The 23083-nt window shown below is 48.0% G+C and overlaps 1 protein-coding gene across 4 annotated transcripts; it reads left to right on the top strand.

Moving 5' to 3' along the window:
• The first annotated feature begins 29 nt into the window (after window positions 1-29).
• Window positions 30-22651, top strand: HSF1 (heat shock transcription factor 1). 4 transcript variants are annotated; one of them, XM_084747863.1, is made up of 14 exons: window positions 31-320; window positions 17664-17772; window positions 18128-18264; window positions 18519-18643; window positions 19324-19399; window positions 19473-19534; window positions 19657-19753; window positions 19858-19994; window positions 20127-20396; window positions 20814-20900; window positions 21635-21740; window positions 21818-21883; window positions 21956-22025; window positions 22106-22651. In XM_084747863.1, exons 1-14 carry the CDS (start codon window positions 204-206, stop codon window positions 22309-22311), a joined length of 1665 nt encoding a protein of 554 aa, XP_084603989.1. In that variant the 5' UTR covers window positions 31-203; the 3' UTR covers window positions 22312-22651. The 4 variants fall into 4 exon arrangements, with proteins under 4 accessions (XP_084603990.1, XP_084603989.1, XP_084603992.1 ...); XM_084747864.1 differs by lacking the exon at window positions 21818-21883 and having other exon boundaries at window positions 30-320; XM_084747865.1 differs by lacking the exon at window positions 20814-20900 and having other exon boundaries at window positions 32-320.
• The last annotated feature ends 432 nt before the right edge of the window (window positions 22652-23083 follow it).

Here is a 23083-nt window from a genome sequence, read left to right as displayed (position 1 = left end):
TCCCGGCGCCTGCGCACACGGGATACAGGTCCAGCCCTAGTGAGAGCGCGCCGGTCGCAAGATGGCTGCGGCCATGCGAGGCCTTGCTGTGTGTGCGCAGCGGGCGGCGGAGCGGCCCGGACAGCAGGGGCAGCGACGACACTAGCTCAGCCTTCAGTCGCTCTTCTAGAACGCCACCCCAGCCTCTTCCTGCTTCGTCCGAGATGGATCTGGCCGTGGGCTCCGGTGCAGCGGGGCCCAGCAACGTCCCGGCCTTCTTAACCAAGCTCTGGACCCTCGTGAGCGACCCGGACACTGACGCGCTCATCTGCTGGAGCCCGGTAAGAGCTGGCGTAGGCCGGAGCCGTATTGCAGGGAGGATCCTATTGCGGGAAGGGACCTGTTTAGGAGAAGCGGCCTGTGGGTGGCCGGGCCTGGCTTCAGCCCTCCAGGCATCCTGGATGGAGAGAGAACGCCGCTGTCTGGGGAGGAAGTGCGCCCCGCCCCCAGAGCCGGCCTCGGAGTGTAGGCCGGGACCCAGAATCCGAAATTTCACTGGAACGGTTTGGACCGGGCTTCCAGTTCTGGTTCTGTGACCGACAGAGAAATAGCTTCCCAGAGTCCGTCTGCCTTTTTGCTTTAGGCAATCACTGAGAGAAAGTGAAGGGTCTCGCGAATTCATAGAAGAAGAGCGAGAGTGAGAGGTTGTGACGCCCAGGCCCATCCCTGGTAGTCCTAAACCGCCGGGGCAGTTTTGTCCGGCCCTCAAAGGGCGGCGTTAAGCCCTGTTCTGTTGCCTGGCGTCGGGCTGTGTATACCGAAGCCCCTGCTGGAGCAGCAGCTCAGGCTTGCAGAGGTGGTTCCATGTTTGTGTCAAGTTAGAAAGTAGAGTCTGTTGTTCGCATCTCGGCTGTAAGGGCCAGAGCGCAGAGCTAGCAGATAGGTGGCCTGAAGACAGGCCGTCCTGATTGGAGAGGGAAGCCTTGGAGGGATGGAGGTGGCTAGGTGCCGCCTACTTGACCTCCTGCAAGCCAGATCTGAGGTGTCTCAGGCTCGGTTGAGCACTCCCTCCTTGAGCACTAGGCTCTTAAGCTGGCAAGAATGGTGAGAAGCCTGGGTGGCAGGAGGAGGCCAAGGCCTGTGTCTCTCAGTTGCCTGTTTGTTGAAACTCTGTGCTTCCTGAAGAGTGCCGACGGTTAAAGAGAAGACTAGAAACCACGGAACCTCACTTTTCACTAGACATCCTTTGTGGTCATCTCAATGGCCCTCTGTGGGTCTTTCTCTCACGTAGTCCTAGAAAGGAGCAGCATGCTTTCCTGAGGGCATCTTCAGTTCACCACCTCTCCTAGGCCTCATACTCCTAGACAAAGAAAATGACCCTACATTTCTGTCTTTCCCCAACTTTCCACCTCTTTTTTTGTTTGACTGAAAGGAAGCTTTCTTACCTAGGTCCAGTAGGAATACCAGATATCTTCTGGAATAGTCTGAGCTTAATCCTATTAGGAAGATCCATCCTGTCTGGTAATCTGCCTACTATTTCTGCTTATAGATTGGTACAAATGTGAGTGGAGTGCCAGTGACCATTCTTCTAGGACAGGATGTTCTGATGAGGGCCTCTCAGTGTGACGATGGATCTGCTCTGCCCTGTGACCTTCCTCCAACCACACAGCTGCACATCACCTGGGAGCCTTGTTAGCATGCTGGGACGGATGGGCTAGTAGTCTGTACAAAGCAGCAGTGGGTTCTAGCTGGGGCCTGGCAGTTGGGAGCTGCCATGAGGACAGAAACCAAGCTCTGGCATAGAAATGGAAGAAGAGCATCCTTGTCTTTCTTTAGGCCAGACAAGGACAGCAGAGCGTCACAGATCTGGCGATCTGGCCTCTCAGCAGCGGTCCCTTCTGAAGGCCCACTGCTTGGGAGGCTTTGGGTCCACATTCTCATTCTGAGTGGCTTCCAGATAAAAGATTTCTCACCATTCTCAGACACAGCCTTCTCCTTAAGCGAACAGGGAGGTTGAATACATGAGAAGGCCCAGCTAGCTCCAGAAATCCTTTGGTGAGCCTCACTAGGTCTGGCTTCTCTACCACTTGGAGACAGAAATGGGTCACTATCTTTCTCCAACAATGTGGTGTTCGATTCCTCATCCCTGACCCCCATTCAGTTACAAGTGCTCCACCAGAACAAGAAACTCAGGAGATCCAGGGCTTTCCCCAGACAGACCCTGGAAGACAGCTCAGCCTTGGGGAAACTTAGGATCCTAGTAAAAGCCATTCCAGCATGTGACCGTGGGTGTGGGCAGTTTCCCTCAGTAGGCTTCTTTTTACCTTGTACCAAAGGTGCCTCCAGATCCAGTACCCAGAGATGCAACAAGAAGGGCAGAGTCCCTGGGTAATACAGTTATTCTGTGAATAGTCATCTCTTGACCCTGGCCTTTTCTCCTTTCTGTTGTATCCCCTAAGTAAGACTAGGATACCAGGATGCATTTTGAAATGGGGAACCAAGCCTAAATTTAAAAAACAAAAAACAGAAGTTCAGAACGTATCTAGCTTGATCCCAATTTTTAAAGATCATTTTGTCCAATCCTTTCTAGAAATATTAAAAAGAAACATGAGAAATAAGTTTGTCTAGCTCAAGAGGATACATATGGTGGTGGATTTTGTTTAGGCTTTTTGTGTGTGTGTGTGTGGTCTTAGGAAACAAATGTGTATTTGTGTGCTCGAGGCGGGGGAAAGAGTGAGTGCAAGTGTGTATGTGTGTGTGTGTGCGCGCGCGTGCGCAAGCACAAGTGTATAAAGTCCAGAAAGGGACAATCGGTGTCTTCTCTATTCCTCTCTGCCCTGTTCCCTTAAGACAGTGTCTCTCACTGAACTTAGCTTTTATCAGTTAGGCTGTCTGGTCAGCAAACCCCAACAATCCTTTCTACTCCACCCAGTGCTGGGCTTACAGGCGCACACAGCCACACCCTAGCCACACACCTAGCTTTGCATGGTACTAGGAAATCCAAACTCTGGACTTGCATGCCTGTACAGCAAGCCCTCTTTCCTGCTTCCCCATCACTCCAGCTCCTGGATGTGGTTTATTTTAACCTACTAACCAACCCAAGGGTTACTGTCCTAATAGATGTAAAAAGATCTGGTCCAGGCTCTCCTTGCCCTATAGGCTGACTATGGCATGCCAGCCCCAGGAGCTACCTGAGGAGCTTAGGATTCAGGAAGAGGGTCATGTGATTTGTGCCAAACACAAAGTGTTAGGGCTGGCAAAGAGTGAACTGGGGGAGCTGAAGCCTTGGGGCCAGGACTAGGCTTCTGGGAGGTAAAAAAAAAAAAAAAAAGTAATGGAGTCTCTCTTTTTTGTTTTGTTTTGTTTTGTTTTTCAAGACAACCACAAGAAGGTTTCTCTGTGTAGCCCTGGCTGTCCTATAGACCAGGACAGCCTTGAGCTCATAGCGATCTGCCTGCCCCTGCCTCCCGTGGGCTGGGATTAAAGGTGTGCACCACCACTGCCTGGCATGGAGTCTCATTTTTAAGATACCCTCTTCCCTTTGATATCTTTAACAATGAAGATCTTAAATTTTGTTGCAAGGTGCCTCTCTGGTGTCACTCTAATCCCAGCCTAATGATGTGGTTCTCTTCTTGAGAACAGAAATGACTATGGGTTGAGCCTCTGGGGGACCCTGTACTTGAAGAAGCTGGAACCACTGAGCAAGGGCTCTTGAATAACAGTGTGCAAACAGCCTTGTGAGGAGCAGGGTCCCAGAGTAGGCTGTTGGAGACAGTAGTCAGTGCACTACTACTGGGGCAGCGCACCCATCCACTTCTGTATTCTTCATGGGATCACATGAAGCATTTCAAAGCATGGCCATGGTTGATCTCCAGAACTCCGAGGACAAGCAGGGCCACTCCTGCTACCCACGCTCTGACAGCCAGGTGAGCTCATTCTCGGGCAGACAGCAGGAGCTAACAGGTCCAGTGTCCCCACCCTTAGAGACCTGGCAGCACAGTCAAGATGTCAGAGGTCATGCATTCCAGAGGCAGATTTGCAGCTTTTAATCTATATTTTCTTTAGCTACTTTGTTTATGGGTTCTTGGTTGTTTCTTCTCCTGTCTCCTGACAATACAGTATCGTCTCTGGCTCAGCTTCTCCTGGTTCAGCTGTCTGTCACTGTCTTCTCACTCTGCTAGCCCAATGAAAGGAGACTTTCACCTATCTCTTATTTTCACTCTGCTCAGTCTCTTTTCTTTCCTCTGGCCCCACTCTTTCTTCTTTCTTCCTGCACTACTGCCTTCTTGGACCCTGCTCTTCTGTCTCCTGGACCCTACTCTTGCCTCCTCCCCCATCCTACTTACCAGCTCTCAGCCTCTGCTGCCTTTTCCCCAGAAATCTAAGAGGCAACTGACACTGATGGACATGCGTCCTTTAAAGGGCCAGACACACAAAATAAATCATACTATATTTCCCTATTGTTAAGAGCCCAACGTGGTGCGCACACCTTTACTCCCAGCACTTGGGAGGCAGAGGCAGGTGGATCTCTGAGTTCAGGGACAGCCTAGGCTACAAAGTGAGTCCAGGACAGCCAGGGCTGTTAAACAGAGAAGCCCTGTCTTGAAAAAAAAAAAAAAAAAAAAAAAAAAACCAGCACCCGGCCGTTAGAAAACTAAGAGCCCACATGGCTGGGTGCTCTATGCAGCGGTGCTTGCTTTCAGACTCATAGGCAGAAAGAGAGACCACAGAACTGGGACTATGAGTAACTAAAGAAAGCGTCGCCAGGAGCGAGCCTAGGTGTCTGAGGTGAGAACTGCCTTCTCCTGCAGACAGTGAGCCTTCATGGAAGAAGGTAAGAACCCTTTCAAGGAAGAGAACTGTTGCTGAGGAACTCCATGTTGAGCAGTCAGAGGTCACCCAAGACCACAGGGTAACTGAAATCTCACCAGCCAGAATGGAGGAACCTCCTTGAATAAATACAAAATGTTCTGGCAAAATTTAAACATAAACTATCTAAGCCCAGAGTAAGGTACTCTAAAAACAAGCCTCAAAATGTCGGGAGGAAAGGCAGCAGATGATAAGGCACTGCCCAACCTGATGCCCAGAGAGCAGGCCTTAGGACCTCTGTGGTGAAAGAGGGACCACTCCTTGAGTTGTCCTCTGACTTCCAGCACCACCGCTTCTAAAAGCATGCATCAGTAAATAAGTGCGTTTTGTGTGCACATGGAGTGGGAAGCTGGAGAGATGGCTTAGCAAGTGAGAACAGTGTACAGCTCTTGCAGAGTGCCAGGTTCCAGACCCGGCACTCACATGGTGTCTCATGACTGTTTCAACTCCGTTTCCAGAGGACCTGATGACCTCTTCCAGTCTGCATAGGAGCTGCATCCAGCCAAAATGCCCATATATATAAGATAAAAACAATCCATTTAAAAAGGAAGACAAGTACTCCAGCACCCACACAAACCATGCTGGGCCTAGCAAAGAGCATGTATAGCCCAGGGCTGGAGCAGCTGAGACAGCCTATCTGAATCAGTGAACTCTCAGCCAGTGGAAAACCTTGCCCCAAACACAAGGTGGGAGGGCTAGAGAGATGGCTCAGTGGCGAAGAGCACTGGCTGCTCTTGAGAGGGGTTCAGTTCCTGACCCCCATGTTGTGGCTCATGACCATCTGCACCTCCAGTTCCAGGGGATCTGGCTCCTCCACAGGCACCAGGTAGACTCATGGTGCACAGAAATACATTCTGGCAAAACATCCACACACATAAAGTAAATCTTTAAAAAATAAACATGTTGGAGAGATGGCTCAGTGGTGAAGAGCACTTGTTGCTTGTGCAGAGGCTGAGTTCAGCTCCTAGCACTCACTTAGTAGTTCATTTCGTCTGTATGGAACTCCTCCAGCACCAGGGGATCCGATGCCTTCTCTGACCTCTGTGGGCACCCAAGCATTCATACGATGCACATATATATACCCAGACCAAAACCTCCTATACAATCTTAAAAATAAAATTTAAGTGTGGAGAAAGAGATAGTCTACCCTACTGGAAATTATCTGCAGAACAGAAGACAGCCGTTCAAGAGGTGGAGGCAGGAAGATTAAATGTTCAAGGTTATTGTTGGCTATGTAGCATGTTCGAAGCCAGCCTGGACTACACCCCTGAGTCTCTGTCATCCTCCTCCCCTCCAGAAATGGAAAGAAAGGGAAATTGCATGATGAGCAAGAGGTAAAAATGACTTAGAACTTATCAGAAACTGAAACACAAACTAGAATAACCCTAAAGTACAAAGTATGGCCCCTTGTTCTAAACTCAGTGATTGGACCACATCAGCGGGAAAAATTTAAATGTCTTAAGCAAAAAGCACATTACAAAAGTCAACACCCACTTCTTGATAAAAACCCAGCAAACTGGGAGTAGCAGGAGGAGAGAAAGAAGAGGGTCTAAAAATACTGCGGCTGCTTGTGAGGACGAGGTGCTTTCCCAAGACTGGGAGAGAAAATAAGTTGCTTGCTTCATCTTCTCTGTTCAACAGTGTGTTATATGCTCCAGTCAGTGCAGTGCAGCAAATAAATCTAAACAACAATGAACACAGATTGGAAAGGAAGAAGGAAGACTGTAAAAGATAGCAGGATCAGTTAGAAAATCCTTAACTACAAAACAGTTTGTGAGACATAAGACCCAGGATCAATACACAGAAGTGGATTATATATCTATATATGAATTATTATTTAACTGTGACAGGACTGAAGAGATGGCTCAGCCAGTAAGTGCTTCCTGATCTTGCAGAGGACCCAAATTCAGTTCCCAGTACTCCTGTCAGAACAGCTGATAACCACCTGTAACTCCCAGCTCCAAGGGATCTGACACCCTCTTCAGGCATGCCCACACATGCCTGCCTGCCTGCCTGCCTGCCTTTCTTTCTTTCTTTCTTTCTTTCTTTCTTTCTTTCTTTCTTTCTTTCTTTTTTAGACAGAGTTTCTGTGTTAGCCTTGGCTGTCCTGGCCTCACTGTGGAGACCAGGCTGGCCTTGAACTCACAGAGATCCACCTGCCTCTACCTCCCAAGTGCTGAAATTAAAGGCGTGCACCACCACGCCTGGCCACACATGTCTTTCTTTTCTTTTAGTTGAAATATTTATAATAGTATCAGAAAATACACGGAAGTCCTTGGCAGCCACTGGGAGCAGGTAAGAGCTCTGGCCTAAGGTGGAAATAGGATGTGTTCTGAACCTTCCAGAAAGCACTTCATTCTAATCCAAAGCTTACAAGGCTCTGCGTCCTCAGCGGCCTGCAGGCGGCCACCTTTCCTTGCTTTCCTGCCTGTGGTTGTTGCTGCTGTTCTGTGGTTATTCTCTGGTTTATAGCTGCATGACTCCAGTCTTTGTCGTTGCTTGGCATCTCTCTGAGTGACTAACTTTACTTGGCTGTCTGCTTGCAAGAACATTAGTCCATTCAAATTACGGGTCCATTGTACTCTCACTATGACGTCACATTGTCTAATTGCATCTGCAGCAACCCTGTTTACAAACACAGTTACATTCTAAGGTACAGGTGTTAGTGCTTATTCCTTTTCTATCCCCCTCCTATTTCCATTATAACCCACTGGCTGGAGCCGGGCGTGGTGGCGCACGCCTTTAATCCTAGCACTCGGGAGGCAGAGGCAGGCGGATCGCTGTGAGTTCAAGGCCAGCCTGGTCTACAGAGCGAGTCCAGGACAGCCAAGGCTACACAGAGAAACCCTGTCTCGAAAAACCAAAAAAAAAAAAAAAAAAAAAAAAACCCACTGGCTGAGTTTAATTAGTATTGCTTGCACGTGCATGGGCACGAGGCTATTGGATTATGGGTAAATTACCATCAGCTAAACCCCTAAAGAAAAAGGACTCCTCCCTTTCTCCCCCAGCAGCCTTTACCTCGCCATTGCTCCGTAACTTTGGCAGTGCTTCCTGAGCCCCTTCCCCATCCATGCTGGAATGTTAGCAGTCTCTCTCTGCCAATTGCAGGTCAGCCACAGCTGCCAAGAGTTCATCAGTGCCATGGCCAAGTCATATCCAGAAGGCAGGGTTTTGCAGTACTTTCCGCCATCCTTCTGCTCCTACATTCTCTCAGCTGTTTCTTCAGGGATGTTCCCTGAGCCTTGGGGTGAAGGTAGAGTGGTTTAAATGTCCTTTTTGAGACTGAACACTGAACAGTCATTTATTCACAGCAATTTGACTAGTTATAAGTCTACTTTAACTACTACCCACTACGAAAAGAAGTTTCTTTAGTAAAAGTTGAGAACAGCACTAATATATGGGTATAAATATAAATATTTAGAAGACAGTTTGACAACATGTCCAATTGGCAAACATTGGTAATAGACTAAAATCCTCAGTCATGAGCTTTTGACCAGGTATGCAGTATTAAGTATAAATTCCATGGAGTGGGCCTCAAACGCAGAGGGGTTGCTTACCCCATATGTTCATGTCACTATTGTACTATTGGACAAATCTTGCCTGAGCAAATCAGTATTGTAGTGTGTAGGGTCAGCCATTGATGACTTTCCTCTCCAAGCAGCCTCCATAGCCCTCTGAGGCATGAAAGCTAGCCAGCAGGAAGACATTTCTAGATGAATTCCAGCTGACTCTCTGTGTATGTAGTATCTTCAGAAATAAAGTTGTTTAGGGTTTTTTGTTGTTAGGTTTTTTGGTTTTTAGACACAGGGTTTCTCTGTGCTGGGATTAAAGGCGTGCGCCACCATGCCTAGCCCTTCTAATTTTTTTAATCTGTCCTTTTTCTCCCCAAAAAATTACAGATCAATTTCAATGATGAATATAGGTGAAAAATTCTTTTGAGCTGAATTTAAGAACACATAAAAAAGTTATTCACCATGAGCCAGTTGGCTGTATTCTGGGTAAGGGCTTTCTGAAATAGCAATCCAGTCATTGACAATTAGGCCTCATGATATTAAAAAGCTTCTAAATAGTAAAGGAAACAGTCAAATGAGTAAAGAATTAGAATTAGAAAATCTTTGCCAGCTACACACCTGACAAATGAGTCTGTGAAACTACACAGTGAGACCGTGTCTCAAGCACTCCGGAGACAAAGGCAGGCAGATCTCTGTTGAGTGTGAGGCAGTACACAATCACCTCTAACTCCAGTAGAGCATTAAATGCTTTTCAACCTCCATAGGCACCTGCACATAAACTCATGCAGACAAACATATACACATAATAAATAAATAACTGCTTTTTTAAAAAGAAGGAAAATAGGGAAGAAAAAGGAGGGCACTGGAAACAATGCAGGTAATACACTGCTTGTGACAATGTTTTCACTACACAAACAGTCCAGTAAGAATGATGTCATCCCAGCTGCGTGGTGATGCAGGCCTTTAATCCCAGCACTCGGGAGGTAGAGGTGGGCAGGTGGATCTCTGTGAGCTTGAGGCTAGCCCGGTCTACAGAGTGGTGTCCTCACTCCCTCCAGCTCCTGCAGTCCTTTCTCCCTCTTCTGAAGGATTCCTCAAGCTCCACCTGCTGTCTCTGCATCTACTTCCATCAGCTGCCAAAGAACACCTCTCTGATGATGATTGGGCTAGCCACTAATCTGTGGTATAGCTGAGTCTTGAGTTAGTTTGGGTCTGAGGAACCACCATATTGATTTCCATAGTGGCTGCACAGCTTGCACTCCCATCAGCAATGGGGAAGTGTTCCCCTCGCTCCACATCCTGAACAGCATGAGCTGTCACTTGAGTTTTTGGTCTTAGCCATTCTGATGTGTGTGTAAGATGGAATCTCAGAGTTGTTTTGATTTGCATTTCCCTGATGGCTAAGGATAGTAAACATTTCTTCAAGTGCTTCTTGGCCATTAGAGTCCTCTGTTAAGAATTCTCTACTTAGATCTGTATCCCACTTTTTAATTGGATTGTTTGGTTTGTTGATGTCTCGTTTCTTGAGTTATTATTGGTTATTAGTCCTCTACCAGATGTGGAGTTAGTGAAAATCTTTTCCATTCTGTGGGACCGTTTTGTCCTTTGACAGTGTCCTTTGCCTTTACAGAAGTTTTTCATTTTGATGAGGTCCCATTTAGTAATTGTTGATCTTAGTGTTTGTGCTGTAAGTGTTCTTTCTGTTCAGGAGGTTTTCTCCTGTGCCTTACTTTCTCTGCTGTCAGGTTCGGTGTGTCTGGTATGTTGAGGTCTTTGATCCACTTGGACTTGAGTTTTGTGCAGAGTGATAAGTAGGGATCTATTTGTGTACTTCTACATCCAGTTAGGCCAGCACCATTTGTTGAAGATGCTATCTTTTTTCCATTGTAAGTTTCTGGCTTATCAAAAATCAGGTGTCCGTAGGTATGTGGATTTATGTCTGGGTCTTTGATTCGATTCCATTGATCAACAGGTCTGTTTTTATGCCAATGTACTATGTTGTGTTTTTGTTTGTTTGTTTTTATAGCTCTGTAGTACTGCTTGAAATCAGGGATGATCATACCTCTAGGAGTTCTTTTATTGTACAGGATTGTTTTAGGTGTCCTGGGTTTTTCCATATGAAATTGAGTATTGTCCTTTCAAGGTTTGTAAAGAATTGTGTTGGAATTTTGGTGCAGATTGCATTGAATCTGTAGATTGCTTTTGGTAGGATGGCCATTTTTACTATGTTAATTCTACCAATCCATAAGCATCTAAGGTCTTTCCATGATATCTCCTTCAATTTCTTTCTTCAAAGACTTGGACATTTTTGTCATACAAACTTTTCACTTGGTTGGGTATGGGTGCCCCAAGATATCTTATGGTTTTTGTGGCTATTGGGAAGGGTGTTGCTTTCCTGGTTTCTTTCTCAGTCCATTTGTCATTTGTATATAGGAAGACTATCGTTTTGTTTTGTTTTGTTTGTTTGTTTGTTTGTGTGTGTGTTTTAGTTAATCTTGTATCTAGCCACTTTGCTGAAGATGGGGTGTTTGTTTGTTTAAGACAAGGTTTCTCTGTGTAGCCCTGGCTGGCCTGGAACTTGCTCTGTAAACCAGGCTGGTCTCAAACTCACAAAGATCTGCCTGCCTCTCCCAGGTGCTGAGATTAAAGGCTCCTGGTTCTATCTTTACTTTTATCTGCTTTGATTATCATAACACTCTTTCATAAAAACTCCTTCATAAAAAATTTAGGGCTAGAGCAATGGTTCGGTGCCTGAAGAGTGTATATTGCCATTACAGAGGCCCCAAGTTCAGTTCCCAGCACCCACATCAGACAACTCATAACTGCCTATAACTCCAGCTCCACAGGGCCCAGTATCTCTGACCTCCATGAGCACCTGCACTCATGTGCACACACTCACACAGAGATACACATAATTAAAAGTAAAATATGGTTTGGTGATGCTCCTTCCTTTTGTATATTCTAGCATAGTTTGAAAGGCTTTGATGTTAGTTCTGTGTGGATCCGGTAAGATTTACCAGTAAATCAGTCAGGGCCTGGAAATTTTCTGTCTTTGAGGGGCCTTTTAAATTATTGCTTGAATTTTACTTCTTATTATAGATCTAATTATTTATCTTGATTTAATTCAGGTGGGTGATAAGTATCTCAAAATGATTCATCTTTTCCTTTTAGCTAGTTTGGGCAAAGGTTTGTCAGTCGTTTCGGTTTTTTGGTTTGTTTTATTTTGTGTGAGACAGGATCTCTCTACATAACCCTGGCTTCCCTGGAATTCACTGTATAGACTAGGCTAGCCTTGAGCTGACAAACTTAAAAGTGTGTGCCACCATGCCTAGAAATGGGTTTGTCATTCTCAGTCTTTTAAAGAATCAATTTTCCCCCCTATTCTTTGTATTCAAGCTTTTTGGTTTGGTTTGGCTTTTGGGTTTTGTTTTTTGTTTTTTCCTCCATTTCATTAATTTCTGCAATGAGATTAAATAAAGATTTGGGGTTTTGTCTGTTCTTTTTCTGGGGCCCTAAGGCGAATCAATTAAGCCTGTCATTTTGTTGATTTTTGCGGTGTTTGGGTTTTTTCCTCTTTCTGTCTTGCTTAACTGCTATTCTACTGTGGTTTATTCTTTCCTCTGGCTTCATGGATGGATTTTTTTTTTTTTCTTTTCAATCTTAAGGATTCCTTGCGGTATGGTGCATGGATAGTAATGGCTATGGGCTCCTTTACACTGTTTTTGTCGTGGGAAGTTTTTTGTTTCTCCTTCCATTATGCCAGATAGCTTTGCTGGACAGAGCAGTCTGGGCTGACTTAAAAACTTCAAAACTTGAAATACGTCCTTCTAGCAGGGTAGTGGCACAGGAGAATCTCTTTGAGATCAAAGCCAGCTTGGTCTGTAGAGTGAGTTCCAGGACAGCCAGGGCTGTTAACACAGAGAAGCCCTGCCTCCAACCACCACCCCACAAAACAACAACAACAAAACCATCATGTCATAAATGCTGATTTGCTTGTTAATCATGGCAAAACAAAGTCTGTGCATGCGAAGTGCTGGCATAGTGTCTGTAGTACATTAAGTTGGCTGTTGGTAGAACCCATAGGTCAGGGTTTTTTCAGAAGTAATTTTCAGTCCTGTCTTTATCTCCTGTTTATTTTCTTTCATCTATTAAAAACAACTTCAAGTTTGCTGATTCCCCCTGCCCTCGGCTCTCTTGTGCTTACTGCTCAGCGGCTTGAGGTGGGTCTAAGGAGAGCCTCATCTCCTGGGCTGTTCAGCAGTAGTAACGCTGTTTAACGGTCCTTCCTTTGTTCCTTCAGACATCGTGGTCTTACTTCTCTGAGTATGTTTATTGTTTTATGAGTGTTTTACCTGCATACATGAAAGTACCCTGCATGCATGCCTGCTGCCCGTGGAGGCCAGAAGAGGGTGCCAGGGCCCTGGACCTGGAGATTCTAGATTTGTAAGCTGCTCTGTAGATGCTTGTCCTCTGCATGAACAGCAGCTATTCTTAGCTGCTGAGCCATCGCTCTGTCCCCGCAACATGTTCTTGGCAACATTACATCTTCTGTTAAGTGTATTGTCTTGCCCTCTCAGGCAGTTTCTGTTGTTCCGCTTTGTCCACTATGTATGAGCCACACTTCACAGCTTCTGTTGGTCTTGGATTTTTTTTTTGTCACTAGTGTATTGTGGGACTCAATAATGGCTATACCATCTTGCTTACTTGTGACTTGTCTAGGCTGCTTCAGAAAAACTGCTTCTCCTTGATGACATTCACTGCTTCACAGTTGTCACATCCCACATTGAAACACCAGCAGTTACTGCCTGGTTTTGTTGCTCTTGTATGTAATGCCCTGGGGCACGGGTTATTGTTGGGCAGTAGTTAGGTTGTAAGGCTGCATTTCTTGGGGTATTTCACTGTGTTCATTGAGCAAAAGCGGTTTTCAGTTAGTCTTACATTTGGTCCAATCCCAAGGGCTCTTCTCAGCTTTCTTTTCTCATCGAGGCAGGCTGGCCTGGAGCTCAGCTCATTTATTGTTGGTACACCCTGGGGATTGAGCTTTCCATGCTGTTTGACCTCAAATGAGCTAGAGCACCTTCCTAATGGATTATATCTCCTGTGGGCAAATCCTCTAGGCAGTAGCTACTGTACTTGTCAGCTAAACACGTTCACCGTGCATAGTCTGTCCTTCCTACCAAGTCTGGTGAGGATGGTTGGACTAGGACTGCTCCTAGGATATGGGAGTTTAGTGACCTGGGGTGGGGGGGTAGACTGTAGTTTGTGAAAGGTTCTCACAGACCCAATGAGTTTTCGTGGTTTCATTGGCCATTCTTTTTTTGATTGTTGGTTGGTTGGTTGGTTGGTTGGTTTTTCGAGACAGGGTCTCGAACCCTGGTTGTACCCTTGGTTATCCTGGACTCACTTTATAGACCAGGCTGGCCTCAAACTCACTGTGATCTGCCTGCCTCTGCCTCCCAAGTGCTGGGATTAAAGACGTGCGCCACCATGCCTGGCTCATTGCCATTCTTATTTGTTTGATGCCTGTGGAACAATTTGAGGGACATTAGTTGATCTAAAGAAGCTTTGTATAGGCCATTGGAGAGGAAGTGCAGTCCCAGAGCTCCACACTCTCAGCCCAAAAGTGAGGCTTTCCCTTTCATCTTCAAGGATGGAAATTCCTAATTGACTGTCTTCATCCTGCAGCTGATCAATATGTCATCCACCATCTGTGCTGATATGGCTGTGACTTGGTTGCTTGCAAGGCCCTTCCCTAGTCTTGAGTTTGGCAGTTAGACTATGAAGTGACCTTTTAGTTTTTTCCTGTTTGAAGTTCATTTAGTTTCTTTGATATTTTTCATCAAATTTGGTATGTTCTTTCATTTGTTTTTTGTTTTGTTTTTTCTTTTCTTTTTTTCTTTTTTTGAGACAGCATCTCTCTGTGTTAGCCTTGACTGCCCTGGACTCGCTTTGTAGACCAGGTTGGCCTCAAACTCACAGTGATCCGCCTGCCTCTGCCTCCCGAGTGCTGGGATTAAAAGCGTGCACCACCACGCCTGGCCAAATGTGGTATGTTCTTGATCAGTTTTCCTAAAGGTAGTCATTTGTCCATTCTCGTCCTCTGAGAGTGGGTATGAAGAAGCATTGATGTCTAATGATGCCTCACAGGTCTCTGCAGCTCTGCTCACTTTATTCATCTGTCTTAGTCATTGTCCTATTGCTATGAAGAGACATCATGACCACAGCAACTCTAACAAAGAGAATATCTCATTGGAGGTTTGCTTACAGTTTCAGAGACTCGGTCCATTACCGTCAAGGCAGGGAGCACTGTGGTATAAATGGTGCTAGAGTAGTTGAAAGCTACATCCTGATCCACAGGCAGGTGGGCAGGCAGACACACACACACACACACACACACACACACACACACACACACGGAGGGACTGAGCAAGACTGGGCCTGGCATGGGCTTTTGAAACCTCAAAGCCCTCTTCCAGTGGCACACTTCCTCCAACAAGGCCACCCCTCCTAATCCTTCTATTCCTTTTAAATAGTGCCACTCCCTAGTGACTAAGCCTATAGGGACTATTCTTATTCAAACCACCATTTTTCTTTTAATCTTCAGACAATAACCTCAATTGACCTATTTTTGTGCTTATTGACTCAAGATTCTCTGTGTTCTCATCTTCTTGAGTCCCCAGGTGAATTTTTAACCTGAGGTGTGCTTTCCAATTCCAGAATGTCAACTTGGTGTTTCTTTTTCATTTTTACTGGGATTCTCATTTAGTAGGACATCATCCTGATACCTAATCCTTCATATATGGCTCTTCAGATCTTTTTTGGCCATACTATTTTAAGTAAAATAGGTGTTAGACTCTTTATCTTCATTAGTCCAACTTGGGGAGTATATTGGCTGCTTTTTTTCCCTAAGCTGTAGCTTTTCTTTTTAATTACATTTATGTAAAAAACAAAAACTAAAAGGGATTCTTCATATTGGTCACTTCATGATCCAACTGCAAACTCAAGGCCAGGAAAAGACCTTGCAAGCAGCAGAGTCCTATGCACATGTGTACAGAAGTCATATGCACATGTGTACAGCACTCAGAGGACAACTTGTAGAGTTAGTTCTCTCCTTCTGCTGTGGGGACCAGGGCTTAAACCCAGCCTGTCAGGCTGGGCAGTGCATGCCTTTACCTGCGGAACCATCTCACCAGTCCCAGACATAGCTTTTTGTTTGTTTAAATGCCTCATTGTTTTTTACTTTCCATTAATATGTGATGGCTGCTGTGAAAGTGCACTGCCCCTGCATCTGTTACTTTTGTCATTGTGCCATTGCTAGTTCTGGTGACTTCCCTGGACTAATTATGTTATGTTTGTATTCTTGGCCATTTGTACTTCTGTCCAGCTGGCTTAATTGGTTAAAAAGCTGGAGCCAAACTGGGCAGTGGTGGCGCACACCTTTAATCCCAGCACTTGGGAGGCAGAGCCAGGCAGATTGCTGTGAGTTCAAGGGCAGCCTGGTCTACAGAGTGAGTCCAGGACAGCCAAGGCTACACAGAGAGACCCTGTCTAGAAAGAGCGAGGGGGTGGGACTGGAGCCAGTGAGTCTCCAGTGTTCCCTAGGGTCTCTGTGTATATGCTGGTTTCCATCTGTAACACTTAGCCTGGGAATTGACAACCCAGCTTTATCTCCTACTTCCCATTCATGCCAGAGAGAGAGCTTATGGCCCTCATAGGTTTTCTCTGAGCATGTACACAGCTCTAAAGTGTATATAGCCTTTGGATTCCCAGGGATATTTCAGAGTCCCTAATGATCCCTCATTAACCCCTGTTTAAAGTTTCTGGCTAGCCTATATTATGGATTGTTTCAGCAGCCATTTAAAATCTTCCTGTAAGCTGGGTAGAAGTGACGAACGCCTTTAATCCTAGCACTTAGGGAGGCAGAGACAGGCAAATCTCTGAGTTTGAGGCCAGCGTGGTGTACAGAGTGAGTACAGGGACAGCCAAGACTATACAGATGAACCCTATCTCAAAAACCCGGGAGCGAGGGGGGGGAGGGGGAGAGAGAGAGAGAGAGAATATGAATCTTCCTCTAGGGCTGGAGAAATGGCTCAGTGGTTAAGAGCACTAGCTCCTCCAGAGGACCTGGGTTCAATTCCCAGCACCGACATGTCAGCTCACAACTGTCTGTTACTAGAGTTCCAGGGCATCTGACATACAGACATAATAACATGCAGGCAAAACACCAATGCACATAAAATAAAAATAAGCAGATGTGGATTAAACTCTGCTACCTTTTAAATTTTTTCTTCTTCTACATGCTCCTTCAGGTTTCTGGACTGGAAAAGCCTCAGGTGAAGCAAAGCCAGCCTTGCTTTGAGAGTGCCCTAGCACCAAGACCTTCAGTGAGCGTTCACTCACATTCCCACTGCCATTGCTTCCACTGTTTGACACCTCCTACAGTTGCTTTCCCTGATGCTTTGGGTTTTCTTTCTCCTGTGTGGCCTTACCCTTCTGTCTCTGTGTAGGCTTGTTTTTCACTCCTTTGCATGTTGGAAAGCAACCCTAGTGCTAAGCCAACACCTTGGGATCCTTTTGATTTATTCTTCTATCGCTATTATAGTCCTCCCACTCCAATGAACGAGACCTGTTCCTTAGCTGATTTGTCTTGCACAGCCACGAGAATGCTGTCTGTCCCCTTCCCATTGTGGGGTCTCCCCACTCGGATAGCTAATGCCTCTGAGTTGCCATGGCCCTTCAGCCCCTCCTAGTGGCTCAGGAAAACACCAGCAGGAAGAGCAGTCATGCAGTGTTCAACAAGTCTCTCTCTGATTCTCATCGTAGGTTGAAAAAGAATAAGATGGTTTTTTGAGCACAGTCTTCCAGAGCTGCAGAAACTCCATTTCTGTTTCCATGGCTATCACAATTTAGAAGTGTGTGTGTGTGTATGTGTGTGTGTGTGTGTGTGTGTGTGTGTGTACACTCTACAAGAACAGTAAGCACTCAACCACTGAGCTATCTCTCCAGCTGATCTTAGCTATTCTTCAGGAAACTTTGCTGATTAAAACTAAGTGCTTGTCAGTCCCTAGAGATGACCATAATTCTGTGGGCAATTTATGAGTCTAAAGCTAGCAACTGAAAACTACTAAACCTAGGTCTCATGGCCTGGATACCATCTATGGAGTCCTAAGGTTGAGCTTACCTCCTGCTACCACCATGGAAGGAGAATGTGCACTGCCCAACACACATGGAGACACGCTTCAGGCCACAGTGGAAATATGGTGGCAGCTGCCACATATGACTTGCCCATGTGTCTCCTGACAGAGTGGGAACAGCTTCCACGTGTTTGACCAGGGCCAGTTTGCCAAGGAGGTTCTGCCCAAGTACTTCAAGCACAACAACATGGCCAGCTTTGTGCGGCAGCTCAACATGTGTAAGTACCTCTTCCCAGATGGTGTACCTGCTTCCTGGGGTATGGAGAAACAACCCAGCATTGCTGTCAGATGGAGGCCTAGGTTGGCTAAGGAAGGTCCTCATGGGTGCAAGCCTGAATTCCCCAGGAAAGAGTATATGAGGCCCTACCCTAGTAACCACACTTTCCTTTGCAAGAGAGAAAGCTGTGCAGGGACAATGTCTTTTCCAACCAAGATTAACTTGCTGTGGTAAATGGATGCCAGACAGAATCTCAGTTTTCTAGGAGGCCCTTTGTCTGCCCTAGGCCATAGCTGGGCTGTTGGGGGTCTGGTCACTGGCCCTCAAACAGAACTGCCCCGCTCCTTTATGCACAGATGGCTTCCGAAAAGTAGTCCACATTGAACAGGGTGGCCTGGTCAAGCCTGAGAGGGATGACACCGAGTTCCAGCATCCATGTTTCCTACGTGGCCAGGAACAGCTCCTTGAGAACATCAAGAGGAAAGTGACCAGCGTGAGTCACCAGCCCTTCGTACAGCCCCTCCCTGTCCTCAGATCTGCCTGCTGCCTGTGGGCTGGGAGCAGTATCTAGGTGATGCTGCAGGACTAGGCTAAAAGCGTAGCCTGTGCTCATCTCTGTCTCTGAGCACCCACCCCGGCCCAGTGTTTCCCAGCCCCTCCTTACTCCCTGGATACCTAGGGGAAGCACAGGAAGGAGCCTTCCACACTCCAGAGCCACTTTCGACTCTTGTATGCCCCACCCCTTAGGTGTCCACCCTGAAGAGTGAGGACATAAAAATACGCCAGGACAGTGTCACCAGGCTGTTGACAGATGTTCAGCTGATGAAGGGGAAACAGGAGTGTATGGACTCCAAGCTTCTGGCCATGAAGCAGTAGGTCCCAAGGCTCAGGAGGGTGGCCAGGTTGCTTTGGGTCTTTATCCTATCCTACCTTGCAGAGCCACCCAAACCTTCCCCCTTCCTAACCTGCCTTCCATTGTTTCTACTGCAAAAACTTGTTGGCCTTTTCATCTCCAATCACAGACTGGGACTGGGAACTTCCTACTGCACCCACTTCTCACTCTCCTGCTGGGCTCTACGTTTTCAGGATTAGAGCACATAGACCTTTCTTCCAGGTTCCTCCCTTAAAACCAGGGCCAGCAGGAGCTAACCAGCACAGTCCTCAGACCAGACCTCCCTACTGTTCTCTGTCTCAATGACTCGCACTCACCCTTACCACACAGTACAGGGCACCACAGTTCTCAGCTGCCTTTTACCCCCAAACTGAGGGTAATCAGCAGTTTAGGATCTTTTCCAAAGTCCTATCCTGTGTGTCTAGCCAGTATGTGACAAGTTCTGTAGCCCCTCTCAGCTAGGATCCTGAGGTGTACCATCAGACTCTGTCCATGCCCTCCCTCAGCCATGGTTGACACCTGATTCCTCCCCTGCAAGTATACCAGAGCTAGGGGACTCAGTGGTGCCAGTGAGCCCTCATCTGGTCCAGCCCTGTCCATCAACAGCCTGACTCTCTGCCTCTTCTAATGTGGCCTAATTGACCCAGCAATGTGTTGCAGCGAGAACGAGGCCCTGTGGCGGGAGGTGGCCAGCCTGCGGCAGAAGCATGCCCAGCAGCAAAAAGTTGTCAACAAGGTGGGCAGGGCTGGTGGTAGGTGGGTCCCCTCCATGATTGGGCCTGGGTAACTATATCCTCTCTGCCCCACAGCTCATTCAGTTCCTGATCTCACTGGTGCAGTCGAACCGGATCCTGGGGGTGAAGAGAAAGATGTGAGGCTCTGGGAATGCCTACACTGTCCACTCTGACCCTGTGCCTTGGTGTCCTCAGCTTGCTGTATATCCTGGGCACCACCAAGGTCTGTGTAGACAGTTAACATGTCTCTTCCCTGCAGCCCTCTGATGTTGAGTGACAGCAGCTCAGCACACTCTGGGCCCAAGTATGGTCGACAGTACTCCCTGGAGCATGTCCATGGTCCTGGCCCATACTCAGTAAGCACCAAGCTCCTTGGGACTGCCAGTAAGTGTATAGTGGGTGCTGGATGGCCCAGGCTACCACAGGTATGCCTTACAGTGGCCTTTGTCTCTAATTGCAGGCTCCATCTCCAGCCTACAGCAGCTCTAGCCTTTACACCTCTGATGCGGTCACCAGCTCTGGACCCATAATCTCCGATATCACTGAGCTGGCACCCTCCAGCCCTTTGGCCTCCCCAGGCAGGAACATAGATGAGAGGTGGGGCTGCAGCACCCTTATCTCTCCTATTACCTTAGTGGGCCAGCCTTTTTGGGCCCCGGGCAGAGTTAGAAGTGGGTGGAATTAACCTAGGCCCCTTCTAACATGTCTTCCAATATCTAACATGTTCAGGCCCCTGTCCAGCAGCACCTTGGTCCGTGTCAAGGAAGAGCCCCCCAGCCCACCTCGGAGCCCTCGGGTACTGGAGGCGAGCCCTGGGCGCCCATCCTCCATGGATACCCCTTTGTCCCCAACTGCCTTCATTGACTCCATCCTTCGAGAAAGCGAGCCTACCCCTGCTGCCTCAAACACAGCCCCTATGGATACAACCGGAACCCATGCCCCCGCACCCCCAACCCCCTCCACCCCTGAGAAGTGCCTCAGCGTAGCCTGCCTAGACAAGTGAGTGCTGTGCCCACCCTGCTTACCTGTAGTTTCTGAACCCCACAGCATGGGATTTCCTCAGGCTGGACACAGGGTATCTATGTCTTAGCAAGGCACAATCCCTGTAGTTTTCCGGGAGTGATGGGTTGGAACTGTTCCCCCAGACCTGAGAGAGCTTGAAACTGGGGAGGGAGACTAACCACATCACTAGAAATGTGATATGTCCCTGCCTCTTGGGCCACCCTCAGTACTGCCATCACCCTCTCTTGTGCCAAGCCCTAGGATCTTTGGATCTGACATAAGAAATGATGAATCAGGGCCCAGCCTTGACTACCCCTCAGGCACATCCCAAAAGCTGAGCGAGCGAGGACGGTGGGCATAGATCCCCCCGTCCCCCGCCTGCAATGGGGGGGCTCTTGTCTTTGTATCTTGCAGTTTGGCTCGCGCTCCACAGATGTCTGGGGTCGCCCGCCTCTTCCCCTGCCCCTCCTCTTCCTTTCTGCATGGCCGAGTCCAGCCAGGGTTAGCGCTGCCCCAACTTGGGAGGGAGGAGGACTCCGCCAGGGCCCCTCCCACAGCCATGGAACCAGTTCCCAAGCTGGGCATAGCACTTGCCCTGCCTGTCGAAGAGCACCAGGGGATGGTCTCACAGGCTCTGCATCTCCACTGACTCCCTCTTTGCACAAGCCAATGGCTGTGATAGGGACAGGTTTCCTGCCTGGCACAGCCACCAGTACAGGCTGCTACAAAGAGCTCCCTGTCAGGGCAGGGTAGGCCCCATGGCACCTACAGAGCCCTTTTAACTGCCTTGCCCATGGCTCAGGTGTGTCGATGGCGTAAGGCCTTCTGAGCTAAAGGAGTACAGGTCTACCCATGCTAAGCACAGTCCTGTTCCCTCTCCTTACTCTTCCTGGTGCAGTGACAAGACTGTCAAACCTGGAAAATCTGCCTGCTCTCCTGCCCATTTCTAGAGCCAACACCCTCTTGGCCCAGATTTTAGTCACTACTAAAGCCTCCTAGGATGTCCTGCCCATGGGCCATGCTATATCTCAGCTCAGAAGCCATGGAGGGCAAGCTTACTACTGCCCTTTCTAGCATTTTCCCAGAGGTCCACACACACTTCCCTGGCCCATGCTGGCTATGCAGATGGACCTTGCTTTGGGGGGTTACAACCAAAGGGGAGCCCTTCTCCAGCAGGAGTGTGGCTGGGTGGGAACCTGGGGCACTAGTTCACCTGCCCACTTGCCCTGGGCCAGGAACGAGCTAAGTGATCACTTGGATGCCATGGACTCCAACCTGGACAACCTACAGACCATGCTGACAAGCCACGGCTTCAGCGTGGACACCAGCGCTCTGCTGGACGTGAGTCTGGTCATCCCCACCTACCCTACCCCATCCTGCCCATAAGCCAGCCCTGACTTCCCTCCCTCCTCCTGCAGCTATTCAGCCCCTCGGTGACCATGCCCGACATGAGCCTGCCTGACCTGGACAGCAGCCTGGCCAGCGTGCGTAGGCGGGCAGGGTGGGGGGCAGAGGGGGCCACCAACAACCCTCACTGTGTATTCTCTGTCCCACAGATTCAGGAGCTCCTATCTCCCCAAGAGCCCCCCAGGCCCATTGAGGCAGAAAACAGTAACCCCGACTCAGGTGAGCTGAGCTTTTTGTCCCGCTCCCAGCCCCCTGCTTCCAACCTGCCCACCCCCATCATCCTGACCCATGTTCCACAGGGAAGCAGCTGGTACACTATACAGCTCAGCCTCTGTTTCTACTGGACCCTGATGCTGTGGACACAGGGAGCAGCGAACTGCCTGTGCTCTTTGAGCTGGGGGAGAGCTCCTACTTCTCTGAGGGTGATGACTACACGGACGATCCCACCATCTCTCTTCTGACGGGCTCTGGACCACCAAAAGCCAAGGACCCTACTGTCTCCTAGAGGTCACAGGAGTTGTCAGGCTGGTCCCCAACCTATCCCTAGGACATGGCTGGTCCTTGGGAGACAAGACAGTTGGGCGCTCCAGGCCATCCTAAGTCAAGCCACCACAACCCCGGTGGGGCTTAGATGGGACTTGATCTTGGGCAGTACCTCAGATTAAGAGGAAGATCCTGAGGGCTGTATACCTGCTGCCTTTTCCCCAGCCCTAGGTCTACTCTCTGGGTCGGAATTTCACAGCCACACTTGGACTGACCCTGCAGGTTGTTCATAAAATTGTATTTTGGATTTTTACATGAGAGTCCCCTTTAACCCTTCACAAATAAATAAATATATATATATATACACACATATACATATATATACACACAGAGATGGGCAGATGATAAACAGGTTCTACTGTGGCCTCCTGTGTGTTTCCTCCTGCCCTTAGGGAAGGTGAGGGTATAGGCAAGGAACCCAGAACTCACTACATGTCTCCTTGAGGAAATACAGGTACCTGTGATACCCCTAGGCCCACCTCGACTAAGCACACAGGACTAGTATTTGTTGGCAGCTTTTTCTCTAGGGGCCATAAAGAATAGCAGAATGGGTACACCTGACATATTGGCAGAGCCAGGCTCCCACATCTATCAGCTAGGCTGGTTCTGAACTAGTTCTCCTGTCTTGGCGCGCAAGAACAAAAGTGACAATGGCTTCACAGGTGGCCTAGGGCCGGCTGTGGTGCACACCCTGTTGTCCTGAGGCAGCTGAGATTACTAGCCATCCTGCATAG

Source organism: Acomys minous, assembly GCF_964271855.1.
Source record: "Acomys minous genome assembly, chromosome: 12".
Classification (NCBI taxonomy): Eukaryota; Metazoa; Chordata; class Mammalia; order Rodentia; family Muridae; genus Acomys; species Acomys minous.
This window is presented reverse-complemented; position numbering and strand designations above follow the sequence as displayed.

Excerpts from the sequence above, each read along its gene's own strand:
- HSF1 (XM_084747863.1), top strand. The coding sequence starts at position 204 with ATGGATCTGGCCGTGGGCTCCGGTGCAGCGGGGCCCAGCAACGTCCCG. Across the intron at positions 19,400-19,472 it reads AGCAAAAAGTTGTCAACAAG|CTCATTCAGTTCCTGATCTC; the intron begins GTGGGCAGGGCT and ends TCTGCCCCACAG. Across the intron at positions 22,026-22,105 it reads AAACAGTAACCCCGACTCAG|GGAAGCAGCTGGTACACTAT; the intron begins GTGAGCTGAGCT and ends CATGTTCCACAG.